Source organism: Cololabis saira, chromosome 2, assembly GCF_033807715.1.
Source record: "Cololabis saira isolate AMF1-May2022 chromosome 2, fColSai1.1, whole genome shotgun sequence".
Taxonomy (NCBI): domain Eukaryota; kingdom Metazoa; phylum Chordata; class Actinopteri; order Beloniformes; family Belonidae; genus Cololabis; species Cololabis saira.
Genome location: NC_084588.1, coordinates 18,197,059 through 18,220,928, shown reverse-complemented (window position 1 = coordinate 18,220,928; position 23,870 = coordinate 18,197,059). Strand labels below are relative to the sequence as shown.

General features: G+C 44.6%; 1 protein-coding gene across 11 annotated transcripts in view; it reads left to right on the top strand.

Moving 5' to 3' along the window:
* The window catches only part of neo1a (neogenin 1a), a 187,395-nt gene that overhangs the window by 138,280 nt on the left and 25,245 nt on the right, over positions 1-23,870 (top strand). For 10 of the 11 annotated variants that reach the window (XM_061739294.1, XM_061739288.1, XM_061739350.1 and 7 more), the window contains exons 8-13: positions 9,384-9,618; positions 11,245-11,399; positions 14,130-14,278; positions 15,558-15,696; positions 17,124-17,173; positions 19,589-19,733. In XM_061739294.1, coding sequence (XP_061595278.1) covers positions 9,384-9,618; positions 11,245-11,399; positions 14,130-14,278; positions 15,558-15,696; positions 17,124-17,173; positions 19,589-19,733 — 873 coding nt within the window. The remainder of the gene's footprint in view (positions 1-9,383; positions 9,619-11,244; positions 11,400-14,129; positions 14,279-15,557; positions 15,697-17,123; positions 17,174-19,588; positions 19,734-23,870) is intronic. The other variant, XM_061739309.1, reaches the window with a different exon arrangement.

Here is a 23,870-nt window from a genome sequence, read left to right as displayed (position 1 = left end):
TCCTTTTATTTAAGAGACGAGGCACAGAGGGGTGGATCTTCCCACTACATCGGAGTACCACCGTTATCCCCCTGTTGGATGAAGAGGTGTGAATAGGCTGCTGAAAGACCCCCTCCCTCCAGCGAGACTTAAACTGAATAAAAGCTCAGGCCTCCTTCCTTCGGGGAATACAGTGTGCTCCATCATCTGCTAGCAGGGTCGCAGCCAGGCCAACGGGAGCCAACGTGCAACGCTGTGAGCCTGTAAATGTGTCAGCACAGAGTGGGGTTGAGCACCATGCTGTCTCCTAGACTGGAAGTCTACCTTACACAGCGAGCACTTGTGTGCAAATGTGCCGGTTAAACACGTTATGTACTGCCGCAGAGATTATGCATGCATTCAAGTGATAACACCTGATGGTTTTTGTATTTACTCAAGTTGGCAGTCATTATGCAAACGCTGCCGCTGCCTGATCTTCATTGTTCTCAGCAGTCACCGTTGTATGCAGGGAGTCAGCGCAGACAGAGCAGGATCAGGAACCGCAGACTCGCAGCATATGTTGTTGTTCATGAGTGTTTGGTTTTTTTCTTTGTTCGGGTGCTATTGCTCTGGCTCTCGTTGAATCATCATATTTGCTGCTAGAGAGGTTGAGGGGTTCATGCATGCATCTAGGCAGATTGTGGTTTGTTTTGTTTTTTAAAAGAGTGTCAGTCTTCTCTCATCTACTATAAAGGGAGATGATCTGTATCACAAGGAGCTACATATTTGACGTACAATCGATTGACCACGCCGGACCCCCAACTATCTCTTTCATCAGCAAATAACCCGTCCATCACCCACGCTTTCAGACTATTTTCCCTCTACCTTCTCTTCTCCGTAGTTTACTTTCCAATCTCTCCTCTGTTACATTGAACCATGATCATGCAGTTAGGCAGACCTTTCTGGTTCTTCAAGTACAAGTCTACAAATATCTATAAAGAACAATTTTGTTACTCTTGCTGTTAAGTTTATACCTGCAAAGTCCCCTCCTCATCACTATCACACAGCGACACAATTTAAAGTACCTTAAAACATGCTCAAGCAGGTTAGATTCTTCTTGCTGAGCGATTCAACCCTTTTGATTGCAAAAATGCAAGAAAGATAATATATTACACACTGAAGACCTGCGTGAGCAGTTCTTTCTTTGGCCAAACACGGAGGGCATTTGCATAATCTCAAGTCAATTCTCCATCAAAATTACTTACTGATCTCTAATCAATCTGACTATTGTTAGTTTGAGAGTGAAAACAAATGAGTACATTGACCAGTCCAGTCCTCGAGGGCCGGTCTCCTGCACGTTTTAGATGTCTCCCTGATGATCTATCACATTAATAGATCATCATCGTCCTTTGTATTAGGGTAGATATGTCTGTTTATCCAGATCACTGTAGCATATTCATAGTAATGTTAAAAAACAAAGGACGGCGAGTGCTTAAAATGTGAATATATTCCTCTAATCTCTGTCTCGTAGCAGAATGCATTAGGATTCCAATTTGGAGATAAATTCTTTAAATATACATAGAGAGTTGTGACTGAAACAAGTACGCGCAAACACCAAGTTAGCGATTTAGTGGAATTACTGCCCGGCCCCACGCTGCAGGAAGCTGATCAGGCGTATTGTTGACTAAATGAACTGTGTGGGGCTGAAATGGGGCTGAGATGGGGCTGAGATGGGGCCGCTTGTATCGGCGGTGATGGCAGGAGTGAGCGGTGGCGTCTGCACCGGCCTCTCAGGGCTGGTGCCCAGCGTGCACACGCGCGTCTTCACAAGCCGAGGCTCTCGCAGCTCAGCTTTTCTAGGAGTTGCGTTTACTCAACCGTGACGAAAGCTTGCCTCGTTTGTAAATGTCTCCCCACCTCCGAGCTAACTGCCGAATGTAGCCGAGGCTTATTTTACTCTGGAAGGAGGAAACAAAAAGGGATTAAAATAGGTTTCAGTATCTGCGTCAGCTCTGGTTTCTGTGATGGTCAGTGTTGTTTTCCGTGCACGTGTTGGGTGTAATACAGCTTTTCTTTCCCCTCGGTTTCTTTTACACACCCCACTAACCCTTTGCCCTTATTTGTGATATAACAGCGTCCAGCTCCAACACACACTCATCCAGGATGGCAGCCTGGTGTTTTTGGACGTGGGAAGCCCTTTGGGTGCGGTAATTGGAAGTAGAAAGTGGTTAAAAAAAAGCAACATAATTTTCCCTTCACACCCTTCCTGCTGACCTCTCTGAGCGACGCTGCCAAAACTGGCACTTACATTATTCCTGTTATCACCCTCACTCACCGGAGCCTCCCAGTTTCCATAAACTAAAAGTAGGATAGTGAATAAGATCACCGCGGGTTACGGACCCCCCGCTGCGCCAGCGTCGCGGCTGTAGCCGCTGCTCGGTGGGCCTGGCCCAGGGAGGAGGCTTTACTGGTGGCGGTCTGATTAGCCAGTCTGTCAGAGTCTCCAAAGGGAGATCCAGCTGCTCTCTCTTATTTGCAAACATCCCTTTTGACCTGTTCAGGTCTCCGTTGGTTGATCATCTGCTCTAACTAACCGCATATGTACACTCGCGCAGCTGCACAAAGCTTTCTGGGAAATCATTCACTTCATTCTTTACTCCGCTTCTCCCCAGAAAGGTTGGATTGCATTTGTGTCCCTGTGCTTCCAAGGTGGTAAGACAGAAAGGCTGCAGGCGGCCCAGACGGAGTCTCTGGAGATGCGCGGCATCGCCGGCTGCTTTCATGCGCTCGGAAGTGTCGCCCAAGAGGCCCGGTTCCCTCAGACAGCTTGTGGAGCACGTGATGCATGTGATACAGATTTGAGATGCGGAGAGAGGAGATGGGTGGGGGTGGGGGTGGATGTGGGGTTACGCTGCATCTCATTTGCATACGGAGGCCGCGCAGGCAGATGCCAGTCCCGTGTTCGTGCTCGTTTCTCCAGTTTGTGTGTACGTTGCAGGAAGTCGTTGTGGGAAATGAGGCAATCACACCCAGATGAATCCACCAGTGACTCGAGGTTCAAGGGGGTACACATGTTTTATGGGGGGGGGGTGATGTACGTACACACTGCGGATGATTAATTATTGAAGGACTCAACCCCATTGGATTTCAGCCCCCCCAATTTCAGACAGGGGCGTTTGTTTTCTTCTTGTGTTTGGAGCCTCTGGGTTGTTTTTACCTCCGTACGCACTCCAGTCGGCACAGTTAAATGTTGACATTATACATTCCTGGAGACCGCTGAAAATATGTAATCGCAGCATTTTTCTTTTCCATCCCAAACAGCTGAGGGGCTCACCCACCTCATAACAGGATGCTTTGTGAAGAATGTGCCGACGTTTGACAGGTTGCATTTCAGGGAAAACGTTATGAGCGACAGCAAAAGGCCAACAAAACGGTCTGTAACTGGACCCCGGCGATAACCAATCTGTATTGTTCCAGCAAAGGGAAAAGCCTTGCTCTGAAACTGCAGTTAGACTCATCCGCCCTAGACAGAGCTCTGGAGACGTGATCAACCACCGCCGCCTCTCCAGCATCCACATGTCGGCTTGCTTTCTGGTTAATAAAACCGTGATATTTTATTCCAGAGACTATGGTTTCTGTGGGACGTTATGGCATTTCACACATTCCCACCCACCCGCCTCCCCCGCTTCATGTTTGCTTTGTGAACCCATAGGAGGGATTGGCACTTTTTTTCTTTCTTTCTTTCTAATGGAAACCAAATTACCGAAGACTAAGCTCCTCGAGGGCCGAGAGTGTATTGAAATACAGAAATGCCACCAATGGATCCAACCCGTGCACATGCACATACATCCGGGGAGGATCTAAGGATGTTGATTCTGCACAAAAACAAAGCAAGATTCATGTAAAATTAAGGAAAAAAAATAAGAAACTGGGTCATTTATGAGGAAACTGTTTTAAAGGTAAAAGCTTCTGTAGCTGTTAAACAAGGGAGGTTTTAGTCGTTTAATACTGTAAAGTACAAGCACCTCCTTTTTACTGAAACTCTAGTGTCTCTCATGAATCTACCAGCTGGGTCTCCCGATCGGCGCACCTCTACTCCAGGGGGATAGCAACGTACATGACCCAGTCCAGTCCTTTCAGAACAACATTTCAAGTTTTGGTCAGAATGCTGAAACATAGTGTTTTTGATGGTGTCAGCCAGCAGTCCTGCAGCTCTGCTTCCTTCAGTCTTTGGAGTATCTATTCTGATAGAGAGGAGTGCAGATTCGGTGCTGTTTGATATCTCACGATAATCGTGTGACACACACACACACACACACACACACACACACTTTTTTCTCCCTGGATTATGTCAGCGAGCCGGAGCACCCTGTCAGCTGAAGCCTTTGAGAAACTCGAGTTGCGCTTTAATCTCGACTGTTCCTGATTATCACGGCAACAGGGTATGTGTGCAGTCACTGATATACTCCACCCTTCAACAATTTGATACACAATCTGTGTCAGTTTCCGCGTTGCGTCTGATAAGGTGTGTGAATACTGCGCAGAGTGCAAGACAGGTCCCAAGACAAAGATTATATTCCTGCCAGCTGTGTCTGCGCTGGGAGCAGCAGGAGTTTGATTAGTTCACTCTTTGTTGCTCCCCGTCTCACCCTTTTATTGTTTCACTTATTGCTTTTATAAGTCGCAAAGCAAGTGTGAGAAATTGAATCTCTCATGTCTGTTGACAAGGTGTTGGCAACACGCGGCTGATAAAGGGAGGGGAAAAACGGGCTGACTTGCCTTGAACTCTTTCATTTCTCTCCTCACCTCCCACTTTTGTCTCCCTCTGAAACATTTGTCTTCTCTTTCCGACTTTTTGCCGGCACAAGGAGCTCGTGACGTGCCACGAGCTGTCAGGCGTGCGCGTCTTTGCTGTCTGATCTCTACAGAGATCGCAGGGAACAAGATTGCTAAAGGGGCGGCAAAAAAAAAACGGCTACGGTTGTTTGCAGTTTTCTTCTGCATTTTCTCGAGAACTTGTAAGAAGAATTGGAGTGCTCTGCTATTTATTACAATTCATTTACATTTTAATGAAAGAGTGTCTTTATTCATTTTTGTCTTTGTTCAGAGGGAATCTGGGATTTCATCATAATTATCTTCAAGCTCAGAGAAGTGCTGTTCGGCTTTGTCCCCGTGCAGCCATCGCAGGGTTTTATGGAAAATGATGGAGAATGACACTTTTATATTATTTACTTAGCTTTTTTCTTTTTAATTGGCGGAGGAGAAACAGGCAGCAACTACTGACTGACAGGCTTAATCGACCGCCGCCTTTGTGTCAGCTGTCTGAGCTCTCAGTGAAGACCCAGCTTTTTGGGTTTTGTTATGCTTTCTTGCTCTGTTCGCTCCTCTTTTCTCTGCTAGATAAAAGTACCGACTCAGTAATGAACCATTAGCATTGTGCTGCATCTGTCTCTTACACCGCCATCATCATCATCATCATCATTACCGAACGGCATTAGACATGGAAACCAGTGCTGAGTAGATCTGTTTAGCTGGAGCCTGGCACGGCCTGCAGCGTATCTGTACTTACAGAGCTGCACGTGCTCCTGGCAGATATCTGCATTCGGTACGCTCGCGCAGGGTCGGAGAGGTACACTCTCTTATCAGTGGACTCGGCGCAGATGATGAAAGCACCGCTTGCCGTAACTTTACAGCTGCACTGTTACGGATTAAGAAGTGAGCAACACGGGGTGAAAGTTATGAGGCTCCACTCAAAAGCTCAGCACAATTCCTGTTATTTTTTACTTTTACTCCCATTGAATATCACGTTAAGTGCACTTTAATGCATGTCTTTGTCCCCACTGTTATGTGTACCCAGATTTAGCATGCAGATCCTGAATAACCTTCCTCGTTAAGCTTTAATGCCAGTAATTCATTACCTCTGGCACAGAGACTAATGACACTATTAATCAGCTATGAATAGAGCTGGGTTGCAGCCGTGGGATGCTGACATCTCCGTACTGTAACAAACCCGGCAGTGCACATACAAGACAGATTGTCAGGAGGACACTGAAAACTGTCCAGCATGTCAATTTCCTACAACTGACAAGGTGTGTGAAGATTTAAACTACTTGTAGAGATTGTATTTCCTCTCCTTCCGTCCAGCGCATAACTCACGGCAGTCTTTTTGTCTAATTTCACGAGAAATCAAACTTTTCACATCTTTTTTTTTTTTTTTTTTTGGGGGGGGGGGGAGATTTGGGGGTCTGATCAATTTATTCTGCAAAAAGCAGTAGCGAGTAAACTGAGCAGTTTCAGGTTCAGAGCTCTTGAGCCGTCCTTCTCCTCCGTTGTTCTTGGGTTTTATCTGCTTTCCTTTTCTCTCTGAAATGATCCCTCTCCTACAAAAGCAAAGCCAGAGATAAGGTTGACTTTTCTTTTTTAAATGTGTCTGGGCGTACCTGTCTTGAGTCGGGGCTTGCCTGTCAGTGGTGATTTATTCTTCTGCATCGTCTGGCTGAACTCCAGACGATGCAGAAATACGTGCCCTTCCCGAATCAGAGGAAAGAAAAAAACAACATATTGTGGAACTCGCTTGGATTTATAGTCCTACAGATTTGTAAACATCTGCACACATGTGCATGGAAAGGAGGATTGTGATGTCGTGCAATGAAAGTTTACAATCGAACATTACATTTTCTTGAAAGGAGACACATTGACATACTTTGATCCAGATTCCACAGGGATTCAGGACAAAAGCACAATCTCCTAGCATGTTGTCACACCACATCCCACCTCTCTCAATCCACATCTTGCATTTGGAAATCTGTACCACAGCTCTACTCCACCCTTAAAGGAACAGCAGAGGATTTGCAATGAAGATGGAGATGCTGGTTGATTTCCTTCTGATCTGGGTCTGTGACGTCACAGTCCCCTGCAGGTCTGACCTGCTCCTGAATGGCAGCTGTCGAGCTACTACTTGCACACTAAACACATGCCAACATCTGTAAAAAGCACCATAAGCAACAGTAGAAGGAACGTGCAGGGAAAAAAACTTCAAACATTACATCACAAATCACATTGCAATCACAGCATGTGTCACAAATATCAGTTAGATATTTTTCTCCAATTGTTCAGCCTCCTCTCAAGTACTGAGAGTAATATATGTTTGTCAAACTCGGTACTGTAAAAAATGATCCTGTTCAAGCACAAATTAGTTCAAGTGCAAGAGTGTGTGCGTGTAAACAAAGAGCACCGATTTGCATGTAATTTTTGTTGCGTTATTTTCCAGCTGATTCAACAAAAAAAAATTGCACAAAGAGGGATCACGTCTGAATTTTATATTTGTAAATTGTTGTTGATTAAAAGAAAAGGAAAGATGCTTCAGAAAGGAATCCTGGGTGCTGCTTTTATTGTTTTTTTTGTTTTAATAATTTGGCCCACAGCTACCTGTTGTCAGGCAACGTCCTTCTTTATTTGAAACAGTAGACAGAGATTCCAGCCTTTCAGGGGTTTTTAATTCCTTCTTGCAGCTTCATTATTTTCATCTCAATTATTTAAACTCATGTGTACGGACCCTTAGACCCGTAGAAACCATGCCTGCAGCACATTTATTCAACCTGCACTTTAGTATTTTGTCTTCATCTGTTTATTTTATTTGTCTGTCCCTGCTGGTGTTAGCGGTGGTCATGGAACGTATTGAAATAACTTTAATAACATTTCTGACGTGTTATAGCAGCTGTCCGTCTCAGGAGCTTTTCCTCTGAAAGCGCCTGCAGCAGTGCACGAGTTCACCTCAACTGTTGCTTGTTTGGAATTGGAGTTTGTTTTGAACGCTTATTTCGTTAAGTTAAGCCCTCTCTGGATTGTGTCTTCCAGATCAACAAACGGGCTGAAAGCTTTTCTGTATTTGATGAACCTTGTTTGAGTTTAGTCTGGGGTTTGTTTGTTTGTTCCCTTCTTTCCGTGTTTTTGTATTACTTCTCCTTAATGAGAATCATTCTTCAGCATCTGGCGAGCCGTGATGTTGTCAGAAAGCATCGGGATGATAATGCGTCTTGTATTGTTATTGGCTCCGTGTCATCAGAGTGAAATGAAATGGAGCCTCGGAGGCGGGAGTGCTGACTTTCAGCTCCAATGTCGGTTGGAGCTGTCGTCGTCTTTGGCCTCGGGCGAACTCGATGAAGAGGACAAGATGCCTTTTTTAAAAGAAACTCCTTCCTGACTGGCCATGGTTATAGGTTGATAGCTTTACTACAGTTGTATTTGCAGTAAAACCTTCCCCGCCAGTTATTTGTTTAATGTTTTAGCATCTGTTAACTTAGTGTCTGTTCATCCATACTGGGGGCTGCTTCATCCACCGAGGACGAAGCATGAGCGCCTGCAGCTTTACCTTTCTCTTGTTGTTTTACTTCACAAACACAAGCTGAAGGTGAAGCTGTTCATTGTCAAACTCTGTGTTTACATTACGGTCAGCGTGCAGTCACAGGAGCCAGGGAACTCTGAGAATCTGAAATGCACACTAGTATTAAGAACCACCTTCTTTCTCAATTCAGCTTTGCCCTCCAGATTTTTTTATTTTTTTATTTTCTTTAATGGAAATGTCATACGGACTGACATTCTTTCCGTATGGTTTCGTTTCGCTCACTTGCCAGGCAAATGGAAAGCAGATCTCTCCGAGTCTGACCACAGATTGTTCCTCCAAAAAAGGAGGAGGGTTAAAAAAAAAAAAAAAAAAAAAAAAAACCCCACCAAATGAAATCACAAACATTTCTGTGGCCAGACGTGGAATGTGACAGTAAAAGTGTTCAAACAGCATCATCTGGTGCCTCGGGTGGCAGAATAAACCCTCGGATTCAACTTCTCGGGAGGGGTTTGTTAGTCTTGAGCTGTGTTCCTGTCTGACATAAACCCCACCCCCCCTCCCCCGGTTCACCTTTGTGTATTTAAGAGGCGACAAGGTGACTTTGTCCCCGTCAAAACAAAGTCTGCCTCTGTTTGCCGCTGGATGTTTGTCCAACTTTTAGTCACCGACAGGAAACGTACAAGCCAATCATCTTAACCAATGATTGGCTTGACAGCTGTTGATCTGAAAGTTAAATGTAGTGTATGAAGATGTGTTTTGATCCCACTCCCCTGACATTAGAGCGATGTGTGTAGATCTGCATGTTTAGCCCCCCCCCCCCCCTTGTATTGTGCTGTTGTCAGCTTCGTGAGTGAAGTAGAAGTGTTTTATTTCTGTGGTTTCTTGTCACACCAAAAGTCTTTTTTTGTTACGTTGTTATTTTGTTTTTTCTTCTGTTTGTTTCCTTCCTTTCTTTCGTTTCACTGTCATTTCCATTCCAACTCCTCTACCTCCTCAACCTGTCCATTTGGATGCAATATTTCTCCCGACCCCCCGTCCCCACCCCACCCTCTCCTTACCTCCTTCTCCTCCCGGCCCAAAGACGTAGCCCTGCCCTCCTTCCCTCCCCCCTCACTGGCTCCTAACACTACTGACCATGTAACGCCAGGCTCCGGAGGTGTAGCCGGTCCGGCGGGGCCCACCCCCTCCGCCCCGCGGGACGTCGTGGCCTCCCTGGTCTCCACCCGCTTCATCAAGCTGACCTGGCGCCAACCGGCCGAGCCGCACGGAGACGATTTAACCTTCTCGGTTTTCTACAGCCAGGACGGCATGAGCAGGTAGAGTACACCACTATGCAGGTACTACTACATCAGCAGGTACTAGCATATGTATACATTTGTGAGAGGACCTCTGTGAAAAGCTCTAATTAAAGCAGTTCAAGTATTTATGGGAGTAGAGGTTTATTAATTAGAGGATTGTACCCTGAAAGGATTTCGTCCCGCCTCTGAGATGTAAAATCACCTTAAATCCTTTTTTTTTTTTTCCCAAGCGTCCCTGTCATAAATCCCCCCTACCTTTTTATGAGTTTCGGATTTACAGCGTTTCACTGAGACAAAAATTTAAAAAGCGGAGAGGATTTTTCAAAAAGTCATCCCTTTTAATGTTCTCTGCAAAATAGCTTCAAGCATTTTTTCCAGGCGGACTGACACGGTAGCTGTTATTCTGCTACAGCCAAGGATTTAAAGGCAGATGTTACTTTACTTTTTACCTGCAAAGGCAGTGGGAAGTGCTGACGCTGTACAAACAAAAGCTGATACTCAAACGAAGGATTTGGCTGTTGGTTCAATGTAAATTAAATATCCTTCTGCTCTTGGATGGAGAAGACGTTTAAATATCCCAACTTGACCTTTTGGATTAAAATCCAATCTAAAAAATAAATTAAAAGAACAACCCATCAGTAATGGAAAATATGACTTCTGTGTTTCCTGTCGCTGTGTGTGTAAGGACATGCCGTGTACAACATAATACTTCTGTGTTTTCTGACTTTTGTCCAACGTTATAATGATGTCCTCCATGTGACTGGAGGTGTTGGCGTGTTATAGCATAGCCGGGGGGCCTGCCAAGGCTCCAGGACCTCACCTTGGGAGAACTTTGTGACATCACTAACTTTCTCAGATAGGACTCAGCAGAGTATGGTCTCCTGGAGGTCCATATTCCTGCAGGGATTTTGACTATTCAGAAAACACTTGAAGACACTCGACTGAGCTCAGCTTGTTGTCTAGAAGCATCTCTACTTGTAACTGTTGGTATTTGTCGGAATAATAAAGCCGCTTCAGTTGTGTGCTGCTACGAAACGGCAGCAAGTCCAGTCGTCGTGTAGCGCATTCTACCTTCTGCCCAGTCATCAAAAACATCCAACAACCTGTGTCTAAAAAGGTAATTATAAAAAAATAAAAGTTTGACGCAACCAATGAAACATACTCATCCCATTTTAAAGAGGTTCCTCGTCTTTCATGTGTGACCGCGACCCATAAATTGATCCAGTCAGACACATCTTAAAGGTTTTATCGGTTCTTTAAATGCACCTGGAGGACGTTTGAACGAGGAGAAGTGATCAAAAAGCCAAAGGGCGAGGAGTTAGACGCATGGACAACACTCTTCGTGCGTCCCTTTATGGTCTCCCACAGTTGCAGCCTCAGTGGGAAGGGCTAGGATGCAAGAAGGGGAACTGGAGATGTGCAAATGAAAATGTGAAAAGGGATGCTCCAAGTTGGATTTGTTATTATGTTTTCACTTGCAACACCAAGTGCTTGGGATGGGAACAGTAATCCCAAATGTCATTCGCAAGCGTGACTCCCAAAAAAATTCAATAAACTTTAAAAAGAAGAAAAAGACGGCTTGTTTGTTGTGACCGACATTAAAATCATTAAATATGTTTGCTTTTCTGCGCGTGTCCACATCAGGGAGCGGGTGGTAAACACCAGCCGACCAGGGGAGATGCAAGTCACCATCCAGAACCTCATGCCAGACACCAAGTATCGCTTCAGGGTCGTGGCTCACAACAGCAACGGGCAAGGCGAGAGCTCGGCAGCGCTCAAAGTGGCCACCCAAGCTGAAGGTAACACTCTCTCTCACTCACACACACACACACACGACTGTTCATTTATACGTGCTCAATAAACAGCACGCACACACACACGACAGCAAACTCCAGCCAGTTTGCTGGAAGCGTGCTCACGCTGGCACGCCGAGGCAAACAGGATGAACTCGAGAGGAGCACGAAAAATGTGAAAACAAACATCCATGCAAACAAACATTTGCTCACATAGAGCGAGCGCTGGTTTCAAATGCATCGTCTACCCCCCCCTTCCCAAACAGTACAAACACACACACACACACACACACACACACACACACACACACACACACACACACACACACACACACACAGGCCGTGTGTTCAGGCAGACCACCCAACAGGAGAACATAAGAGTACAACCTTTTCCTCTTACGAGCCACCTCTTGTTTACTCCCCAACGTTTACTATAAAGCCCAGCGTGTCCTCTGCTTTTAAACCACATGACTGAGGAATGGTTGAAATTAGTACTCTGGATTCCAGCATCCTCATCCAGTCCTCACGGAGGAGAGACGCAGAGAGGCTTTGACCGGAGAACATGGATGAATAACTGAGAGTAAAACAGAAAATGTGTCTCTCTCTCTCGCCTTTTTTTCCTTCCTCCTTTCTCTCGGAGTTTAGGGTGTGTAAGCCTTTCGAGGGCTGCTCCTCCAAATCCCACTAATTCAGGGATATTTTCAAAGCGCTGTGGAGGGGAATCCCCAACTCCACGTCTCACTCTCCTCTCCTCTCCTCTGCTCCTGGCTGAGCTGCAGCTCCGTCATTGTCGCTTTGTAGGTCAGCTACTGTTTTTATACCTGCGTCCTTGGTTTGAGGGCAGACGGATCAACACGCGCACATGCACGCACATATACACACACGCGCGCAGCGCCTTAATGCCTGCCAGCAGGAGCTGAGCCACCCACGGGGATAGCAGCGAGGGCGGGCTGCACCTGTGCAGTGTTGTACCGCTGGAGCGTGTGTGTGTGTGTGTGTCGCTAGTGTAAGGACATGCTATGAGTTGGAGCTTAATCTGTTGACCTGCATCTGAGTGCCAGGTATGAGCACACAATGCCTCCCTGTATCACTTCTCCACAGACTGGCTTTGTACACCTGTGTACACCCACAGACCCACGCGCTCTGCTGGCACCGATAAACGCTGACAAACGGGAGCGTCTTTCTTCAGTCAGGAGCACCCGCTGCTAGATGCTAGGAGTTAAATCCAGACTGCATGTCTGCAGGATGTCAGTCAGAGTCCTTGTTACACTTTATGTCCAGCGTGCCACAGTACGGGCGCAACAACGTGATGCTGCTGTACCGACACGTGGACCTTTGAGTATGTCGTGCATTCACTAACCAGTACAGTAAAATGGTAAAATGTAACAGCGTTGGTTAGATATATTAAATTAGATTTTTTTCTTCCCCATCTCAACTACCATTTGAGTGATAAATAAATGATTTATTAATAATGAAGTGGTGCTTTAAAAGAAAAATAAGGCAGGCGTGTTGCATTTCAACATTAGTTACGTAGTTGTAGACGTGCCGCCTCTAATGAGCTGCTCCTAGATCAGTCGTGCAAGTCTGATGATACGTTTGAGCTTTTTATCCCCCCCCAGATGTTTAAATGTGGTTTTTGGGCTCTACCTTTGCAGCCTGGTTGAATATACTGAATGTAATTGTCATTTCCGCTACTTCTGCATACTCTTTCGTCAATTCCTGCTTTTGGGACTGTGCCGATCAGAAGAGCAGCAGGATGAACGTCTCTTTCCAAGACTTAACCCGTGGTTTGGAGAGAAGTGACAGCAGCAGTAGGGTCCCCACGGAGAGATGACCCGCTCCCGTGCCCATGTGCCCACCTGCGGTTGTTTTGAAGACGACAGATTCGTGTTTAGCGCTCCTCTCTCCCACCAACACACGCGACATGCGTGTGGGATTCCTGCTCGCTTCAGAAAATGACAGTTAACACATTTCCAAGACCACTGAAGGTCCCTTTGTAGTTGCTCTCCTTTAAAAAAATGGTTGAAACATGCATCTAGATATCGTGGTCCGGAGAAGTGTCCTGTCTTGCAGCACGCTGAATATGAAACTGAATATTTAACTTGACGTGGCTGTCGGCTTTAATTTCAGGATCTTTACATTTGCTCAGTATGAATATTTCTGAACCAGAGGCCTCGTCCACCCACAGTCCCTCTTCCCACAGGATTTGAAGTAATTCGCTTCTTCAAGTTCTCATTTGGAAACTTATCAGCTGTCAGTTTTAACTTAAAGCCAATTTTTTTTTTAAAGGAGGTTCTAAGGTAGTGCTAATGAAATGGACAGCGCCATGTTTCTGGACATTTCTTCCCGTTTCTCTTTTATTTAAACAATAAAACAACCAAGTACGAAGTTGGATGTTGACAGTTTGGGCTGTCCGACACGGAAAGTGTTAAACTCGACGTATTTTGTGGCGATTTAACCACGACGGTCCGATGTCTCTCTGTGGGGGACAAACAACATTTTAAAACCAGCCTGTTGTAGGAATGCAGTATGAAATGATGCGATTACCTTCAGGTACTGTTCTTATTGTTTGTCTCAAATGAAGGTAAGTGGTTCAGTCTTTTTGCAGACGGGAGACAAATGCAAAGACCTGCATTGGTGCTTTTGTTGAGGCAGACCTTCAGATTTTTTTATAACTGCATTAAGGGATGTTTGGTGCCTAATATCTGCTTTCCTGTGTGTTCGTTTATTGTCCAGTGCAAGTGCCGGGCCCTGCTCCGAACCTGCAGGCGGTGTCCAACACGCCAACCTCGGTGGCTCTCACCTGGGACAAACCTCTCACCGGCAACGGAGAGAGTCTCACCTACAAGTTGTACTACACAGACCAAACCGTTGGTAACGAGCAGGTAGGACTCTGCTCCAGCAGCTCACTAAAGGTGTTTCTGAATCCAGTTCTCTAAGGTTACCAGGTCTCCTATAAAAACAGGCGTCAGGATGTTTTTCATTCGAGATGAATCAGTCGTTGAGGTTGGCCCAAAACAGGTATTGTAGTCGTGTGATTAAACTAGAAAGCTGGACGGAAATCAGGAAAAACATTTCCTAAATAGAGGAGATTAACATTTCCTAAATGAAGGAGATTAATGGCTTAGCCATCAAATGTTTCATAGTTACGGCATCAAAACATTTTGCCATCAGTAGATTGATGGAAAATTTGATGATTGATGGTTTCCAAGCAGTCATCGAACACATTTTCCTGCGTTATAATAAAAGAAAGAAATGATTCACTCCGTTCTTCTCTGCTGGACTAACTCCATCCTAAGAGTGGTGCAGAGCTGCTAAGATGAACCCCAGCAGCGGTATTGTGCAAGCCAGTGAGCCATTAAAAAGCCTTTAATATGATAATGGATGAAACGTCAGTCAGTGCACTGAGTAATGATGCCTCAGCTCCCTGGAGAAGAGAGCCAGAGATGAGGTGGAAGTGGAAAGAGATGAAGAGAGGTGTGGAAAAAAAAGGAAAAAGGAAAGAAGAGGTGAACCAAACAGGTGTGAAGTCAGAAAGACGCAGTGCTGAAAGGACATAAAATATTAAATGGCAGTCAGAGACCACATCATGCATATGCGACGTGGTCACAGGTGAGGTCAGACTTTGTGATTGTACCGCTCGGCAAGCCGGATGAAATGTTCTCAAAGTCCTTTGCGCTCCATTTAAAAATGTCAAAAGCAAAGAGCTGAATGCAAATAGGCACAGAGTAACGGGGCATGTGGCAGCGTGCCGAATTTGTAAAGCAAAAAGTCTTAATCGCAGAAAGCATCATTTCTCCCAGCAGAAGATGACATTTTTGCACGGCGTTATAAACAGAACGGTTAGTGTGATGAGCTGATGAAAGCAGCTGCTGTTGCAGCTTTAAGCTATCGGAGCTGTCTTCTTTACAGTGTTTGTGTTGATATCAAAGCCTGCGTTCATTAAAGTGCTGTCAGGAGTGACATGATTTGAATTTTTATTTATTTGGCTAAGGTAGGTTTCTCAAGGCTGGAGAGCGTTGACTTTTCAAGCAAGGTTTATATAATCTATGCTGTTCAAGTGTTGAATTGTCAGCGAGCATCTACGCTTGATGTCGGGGGGAAAACGCTTTACACATTTTTACATGGGGGGAAAAATAAAAAGATAAATGCTCTTATTTCCAGGACGTTGACATAGACAGTCAGTCTTACACCTTGACCGGGCTGAAGAAGAACGCGGAGTACAGTTTCCGCGTGGTGGCCAACAACAAGCACGGCCCGGGAGTCTCCACGGAGGACATCGTCGTCCGCACCCTGTCTGACGGTCAGTCCATGGATGGAGTTTGTATCTGCTGTACTGAAACTGCCTTTCAATATGCGTAAGGTGTAGTGACCTGTGTGTGTTATTGATGATGATCCAGGAGCATGGGGAGTTGAAGGACCACTAGTGCTAAATAATGACCAGACAATTAGAAGTGCATGAAACTGGTGATACATTAGGAGATAATTGGAACTGGTTTCAGTCACACTGTGTCTGAGCTCACTGCCCCCTGAGCTCAGACACATCCACACACAAACGCCAGAGTCGTGGATGTGGATGCAAAATTAGCAAAAAGGGAAAAAAGAAGTAGGATTAAAAGTCGAAAACAATCAAATCAAGAGTACAAATCAATAAGAAGAGGCTCATGAATGACTTTTAAAATGGCAGTTAAGTAGTTTATTCACAGATGGGAGGAGTGTTTTTGAATAGCGATTAGTTTTTTATGGGCAGCTGATGACGTCGACCTGAAGACATGACATTCACTCTCCACAGGAGAGATTTTCTTGGGTGTGAGAAGATGGACAGAATCTGCTCGTGAGAGCGTCTGAGCTGCACCGATCTCAACGTGCATGCATCCCATGTTTACGATCATAGGACTTAATGATATCCAATCAGAGAGCAGGCCGGTGGAAGGATTTCTTGTAAGACCTGATTTGAAGCTAACATTATCGAGCAGTCTTGAAAATAATTATAGCAAAATGGTTGAAAAGAATGATGCAGCTTCTTCCAAATGAGGCAACATTTTGTGAAATGTGTGACGTCTGTGGAATTTGTCTTCAGCTCCATCTTTTGCTGCAACATGTGACCTGTTCCAATACTTTGTTTCCAAGACTTCACCAAAATCCTTTTTTTTTTTACCCTTTGTTCAGGAAGTTTTTTTTTAATCACTACAGTACTGTTTGGACAGCTTTTATTTCTTCTGGCTCGGCATCTGCTACGTTTGTTTGCGAGAGATTTCACGTCATTTGGTGTGAACATCGTCGGGACATTTTGAGCGTGCGGTTTAGGATTACGGTAGTTTCACTCTCTTCTTTTGTCTCGTTTTTGAATGTTTTTTCATCTTCATTATTCACTTCTGAAGAAGCCGTTCAGGCTTTGATGCCTGAAATGGCTTCAAGAGCCAACAAAAGAGTTTCTGTTGCTGTCTGCTCATGCTTTTTACTATCACCTCAACCTGGATAACTGTGGATATAACGGCACATTCACTTGCCCGTTTCATCCAGCTAACAGTCCAGATCCTAACTTTCATAGCTTATTATAGCTTTAGATGAAGAGGAGTGACAAATGTGTTGAATTTAAGAGCTTGAAGTCTGGAATATTTAGCATTTTTCTCCCTGAAAAATAATATTTTACTATTTTTTTACACCCAGACCCAATTTCTGTGATGAAGCTTGTTTTATGCTGAATGGCTTTTCTGTTTTTCTTCACAGTTCCTAGCGCTCCTCCGCAAAACCTCACCGTGGAGGTCCAGAACTCCAAGGTAAGACTTGACTTCTTTGACTGAAGGGGGCTACCGCAGGTTGGAGGACTGCTGTCAGACGGCAGGCTTGAAAGGCTTGGCACTGGTTGACCACAGTTGCACAGGCTCAGATGCAGCACAGTCAGCAACTGCAACAACACACACAACTGTGCAACTTATGGAGCAGCCACACACACACACACACACACACACACACACACACACACACACACACACACACCCTGCAGGCTGGAGTGCCGTTTGGCTCTGTGTGATTAGCTGCATCTCAGGCCTGTAGTTTCTGCTAGTTAAGAGGGCGTGTGAACCCTTATCGATCTCCGTATTGGCAGGAGACTTGCCTGTCAGAAGGTTTTATCCTTTATCGCTTCGACTCTAGAACCTGCCTCAGACTCCTACATCTAAAATCTAAACGCGACTCAGGAGGTTGCAGGTGCACCAGAAATGGCGATCAGATGGAATAATGTGGCCATTTGCAAGTCATAGTGAGAGTTGGTGTTAAGTCGCTGCTTGTTGTGATGCTTTATTAACGTGGTGACTGAGATGTCACCCTCCTGGTCAGCAGGTTGATAGGTGACAGGATAAATAGATTAACTTGTTTCCAAGTGTCTTTTATCTAGATTTGATTTCCTTGTGTCTCTCACTATTTTTAAGTCTCATGGTTAAATCTGATTTATTACACTTAAACAATGTGTAGTTGTTGTGTGAAACTGCTGATTAGATGAGGCTGCTGAGGTGGCTGCTGACTTCACAACAAGCTTGTGATTAAACAGAGCCAACACATCTTCAAACGTTCAGATCTTCAAATATATATATATATATATATATATATATATATATATATATATATATATATATATATATATATATATATATATATATATATATATATATATATATATATATATATATATATATATATATATATATATATATATATATATATATACATACAGTACAGACCAAAAATGTGGACACACTCCCCATTTGTTTGAATGAGAAGGTGTGTCCAAACTTTTGGTCTGGACCAAATATATATATATATACACACACACACACACACACACACACACACACACACACACACACATCTCTACCAGGGTGATGGATTAAGTTTTACAAAAGATGTTCCTCACTCCTGACATGTGAGACAGCGAGTACAAAAAGAGAGCTGCAGAAAGAAGATGAGGAAAACCACAGTGGTGCGTGGATTGACTACCGAAGCAGCAGCCAGCACTTTCAGTCCTTGGCTGGTCGATGGAAAGCCCAAGCGAGTGGGGGAAAAAAAAACCCGTCAGACAGTCCTATCAAACACTCGCAGCTTGAGTACGAAGCGGCCACCCCTGCTGAGGGATGCTGGGATGAGATTTGTGGTGAGAAAGCACCATCTAAAGCGCTAATTTTAAGAGAAAAATGAAGAGGGTGAACTCTGGGGGAAAGGTCAGCGATTATGTTCTGGATGAATCATTTAGACCCAGAAAAAAAACTCTTTTAAAACGCTGACATAATCATCTTGTACCCTTTATTACGAGACATTAATCCAATCCTTTGTCATTTGTTTACTTGTGTTGACACCGTGTTTAATTATAGTCTTGGAGATGATAATCATTAAACATAAATATGGATACAAAACCATGAAACTGAATCATTGGGTCTCGTCAGGCAGAAGCTCTCCTCCTTCACCTCATCAACTTTTTTCAGTCCCTCCCTTTGTTTCCTTTTGGCCTCTGACTTCTCTCATTCTCCCGTGTGTTCAAAAAGTCAATTAAACGGCTTCTCGGGGTTGTGAGGAAAACGGGAGAAAAGCAACACACATAACAAGTTTGGGCCTATAGTGTATTAAGAAAAATGGAAATAATTGAACACTCTTAACCCAAGTTTAATTTGTGCAATTCCCTCGGCTCAGCAGGGTAGGAGCTCGCGTGAGCCCTGTACATCTATTTGGGCTTTTGTACATCAGTGTGACAGTGAGGAAGCGTTAATTAATCTTCTCCCACGCTGAGATACCCCCCACCTACTTCTCTAAACACACACACACACACACACACACACACACACACACACACACACACACACACAAACTCGGATGCCCGTATGCCACAACTCTGCAGCCTGCCTGCAAAAGCCTCGCCTTCATCTCAGCCTCTGTATCTCTGTGGGCTTAACCTGAGCACCTCGCCCATCTTTCTGGTGTTAATGTTCATCTCCTCCCAACGAGTGAGTTTGCACGCATGCTCAGAGGGGTGTTTTGTTTTTGTGAAGTGCTCCTGTTTGCACGGCTGCCAGAAGGAGGCAGAGGTGTGGCGAAGGCCTTCGACTGGGGGGAAAAGTCACTTTCACAGCCGCAGGCCCACATCTGCTGAATAAGACGTTTTGTTTCATTTGACTCATGTTCCGCTGGAATCATTTCCTCCTCAGAGCATCATGCTTCGGTGGCAGCCCCCACCCCTGAGCGGCCAGAATGGGGAGATCACCAGCTACAAGATTCGCTACCGGAAAGGATCCCGGAGGAGTGAGTCGGCTGTCACCACTGCAGGGACGCAGCTTTACAAGCTCATCGATGGTAATGACTTTGCTGTTGATTCAAATACAATAGCTGCTGTCGGAGTAAAACCCAGCCCCTCTCATCAGTCTTGCATGTTTATGATGTCAGAGAACCAATGTGTGTGTGTGTAGGCACACAGGATTGATGAAACTGAGTTTACAGCTGGAAATTCACATCACAGTTCATTCCAGTTTGAGTCCAGATCCACCAGAGGCGGACCGACTTTTAGACCCGCTGTTAAAAAGCACTTAAATTGCATGTCGTGTTGAAATTGACCCCCTACAACTGATGACACACTCTCACCTGACACACTGGGGTGAAGGTTTGCCATTTAAAGCTCAAAACCAGAATATTTGTGCACGCTGGATAACTTTAACTCATCCATACAACACAAAAACATAGTTTTTGTAATTTATATTTTTATCAATTTTTTCTGGGAAAATACAATGTAAGTTTCTATGTAAAACATCCACCAAGACATTTCTTAAAAATTTGAATGAAATTGAAACTCTTGCGGTTCCGGTTTTGAGGGGATGGCACCTTAGAACGAGAGCTCCCGACAAGAGTGATTAAATCGCCCCAAAGTGAAATAATTAACATAAGAACTATACGAAAAAGAGTGTAAGAGGGCGCGAATGATGTCCAAAAAGCCCCGCAGAGGTAAAAAGTCACATGTTGAACAACCCGAAGACGACGAGTTGCAGCTAGCAGATGAGGCTAGCGCTAGCTCCCCCGCGGCTAGCCGCGGCTCCTCTCCCTCGCCCAGTTGTGATGACGCCGGACCGGAGAACGATGAGGACCAGGCAAACTTATCCATGATACTAAAAGAGTTGAGAGCCGTCGGGAAGGAGGTAAAAGAATTTAGGAAGGACACTAAAATACAGCTTCAGGACATTAGAGGAGAACTGGACAAAACTAATGCGAGATTAGAAGTTCTGGAAACCAGGGTGGCTGAGCATGAAGAAAAGCTACAAAACTCAGATGAGTTACTAGCAGAGATGATAACAATGCAGGAAACGCTTCAATTCAAACTGACATCTCTTGAAGCGTATTCAAGGAGGGAAACACTCAGACTGTACGGGGTCCCGGAGGGAGCTGAGTCTGGCGCACAATCTATGGCCCATTTTGTGGAGAAGCTGCTCAGGGAGAATCTCCCCATCCCAGAGTCAACGGCGCTGCAGATCCAGAGGACGCACAGAGCGCTTTCATCTCCTCCACCAAAAGGCTCCCAGCCCAGGTCGATCCTGGTAAAATTCCTGTGCTTTACCGTCAAAGAAGAAGTGCTCAGGCTGGCTTGGCAGAAGAAAGGTTTTACGTGGAACAACAACAAGATAAACGTCGATCACGATTATCCTCAGGAGATCATGACCATGCGGAAGGAGTATGCTGACGTGAGGAGGATCCTGAAGGAAAAGAACTTGAGGTTCCGGACCATCTACCCTGCACGCCTGAAGGTTTTTTATGAAGAAGGAGCGTTAACTTATAACACGGTGGAGGATGCAACGGCGGATATGGCAAGCCGGGGGCTCCCGGTGAGGGTCATCGAGCCACCGGCAACTCTCAGAGAGAAACTTGAGAGGTGGCCGCAGTGGCGGCGCGCGGGGGGGCGGCGTGCGCGGCAGCCCGGAGGAGCTGCAGGTTACAAGGAGAAGCTGCAAGTATTCAGACGGGAAAATAACTAATGTGACTGGAGGTGATATGTTTTGAGGTGGACTATTTGGTGAAATATAATTATTGTCGAGCGGAAAAGGATGGGGGTTCTCTTTCTTGAGGATGCCAGCATGGTGGAAGGCCCCCTAGCTCAGGGAGTTAGGGGTACTCCTTCAGAGTCCGAGGGAAGCAGTGGAAGTGTTTCACTGCTGGAAGTGTGGTCAGGAGCATTCATGCTTCAGTTAGATACCATATCTTTCTGTCTTTTTTTTCTTTACTCATTATTCTTTTTGTTGTGTTCTCACGGGAGGGTTACCTGCTGCTGCCAGGGAAATGTGATGTGGTCAGTTAATACATCTTTATGTTAAATGAGCCAGTGAAAATCATTTCTTTTAATGTTAATGGGGTTCTTAACGTGATTAAGCTGAGCAAGATGTTATCCAAATTAAAGAAGGAAAAAGCCCAGATTGCCTTACTTCAGGAGACGCATATGAACCAAACGGATCACTTAAGGTTGAAAAGAAAGGGTTTTAAACACGTGTTCTCCTCAGCCGCCAAACATAAACATAAAAGGGGTGTGGCTATACTTATATCTAATTCACTTAACTATGAACACATCTTGGAAACCAGCGATGATGACGGCAGATTTGTTAAGATTACGGGAAGGATCGAAGGGTCGGAAATTACTATACTAAATGTATATGCCCCCCCTGGGAGCGACTGGGTATTTTACAGGAATATGTTTGATTTAATGGTGGACTCTCGGGGCACAGTTATCTGTGGGGGGGACTTTAACTTTAGACTTAACCCCGAATTAGACTCCTCTAACCCGACCAAACAGGTTCGCCCACTCATAAGAAAAGTTAACTCTTATATGGAAGAAATGGGAATAATTGATGTGTGGCGAGAGCTACACTCTTCTGTCAGAGATTATACACACTACTCAGGCTCATTTAAAGTCTATGCAAGGCTGGACTATTTTTTTATGTTTAATGTGGACAGATTTAAGATAAAAGGATGTGAGGTACTAACGAGGGATTTATCTGATCACAGTCCCGTCTCTATATCAATACATGTGGCTAGGAAATCACGCAACACATTGTGGAAACTTAATTCGCACATACTTAATGACCCGACCATAGTATCCAAAATTAAGGAAAACATTAAAGAATTTCTAGAAATTAACGACACAGGGGACGTGTCACCAGCCATCTTATGGGATACGCTCAAAGCGGTAATGAGAGGTAAACTGATCTCTATTTCCTCTTACCTGAAGAGAATTAAAGGACAAAAACTAAAAGACCTACAGGTAAATCTGAAGCTGAAACAGCGGGAAGATATCAACAATCCGAACCCCACTATAAAACAGGAAATTAGGAAATTACAGGGTGAAATCGACGACATTTACACGCAAGAGGCCCAAAAGAATTTAATCTTTTTAAGACAGAGATATTATGAGATAGGAGGAAAATCGGCGAAATACCTGGCCTATAAATTGCGCAAACAACAGGAGGAAAGCGCAATATATAAGATTAAGAACCCTAAAACTATGATGTTGGAAACAAAAATTGAGAAGATTCAGGAATGTTTTGAGGTTTTTTACAGGGATTTATACTCACAACCTAACGTGCCTGAGGAGAACACCATCGATGTTTTTCTTAACTCTTTAGATCTACCCTCACTCCTGGACCCCCAAAATGAGGATTTAATAAAACCAATCTCAGCAGAGGAAATTAATACAGCCATCAACAGGCTAAAATCAGGAAAAGCAGTCGGGCCAGATGGGTACAATTCTCATTGGTATCGTAACCTAAGGACAGAATTAATCCCATTACTTCAAAAGACATTTAATTTTGTCCTGCAGGAGGGAATAATCCCGCCCTCCTGGAGGGAGGCAACCATTTCTGTTATCCCGAAAGAGGGGAAGGATAGACAGGAATGTGGAAATTATCGCCCAATTAGTGTCCTCAATCTGGATTATAAATTATTCACCTCTATTTTTGCTCGTAGATTGGAGACGCTGCTGCCTGAACTAGTCAATCTAGATCAGACTGGCTTTATTCATCATAGACAAACATCAGACAACATCAGAAGAATATTACATATCCTAGGAAAAATACAAGAGGACAAAATTCAAGCTATTATAGGGAGTTTGGATGCGCAGAAAGCTTTTGACTCCGTAATTTGGGCTTTCTTGTACAAAACCATGAGAAAGTTTGGTTTCCATGATAAGTTTATCAGAGTGATTCAGGCGCTATATGATAAACCCTCAGCCCGTATCAAAGTCAATGGAGATCTATCTGGGTCTTTCAACTTGTATCGGGGGTGTAGACAGGGTTGTGCAATTTCGCCGCTCCTTTTTGATCTGTTCATAGAAGTATTAGGCCAATCAATAAGACAAAATGTAAATATCAAGGGTATTGTAATGTCAGGAGTTGAACACAAGGTGGCAATGTTTGCAGATGACGTGCTGGTCTGCCTGGGGGAGCCAGAAGGTTCATTTAA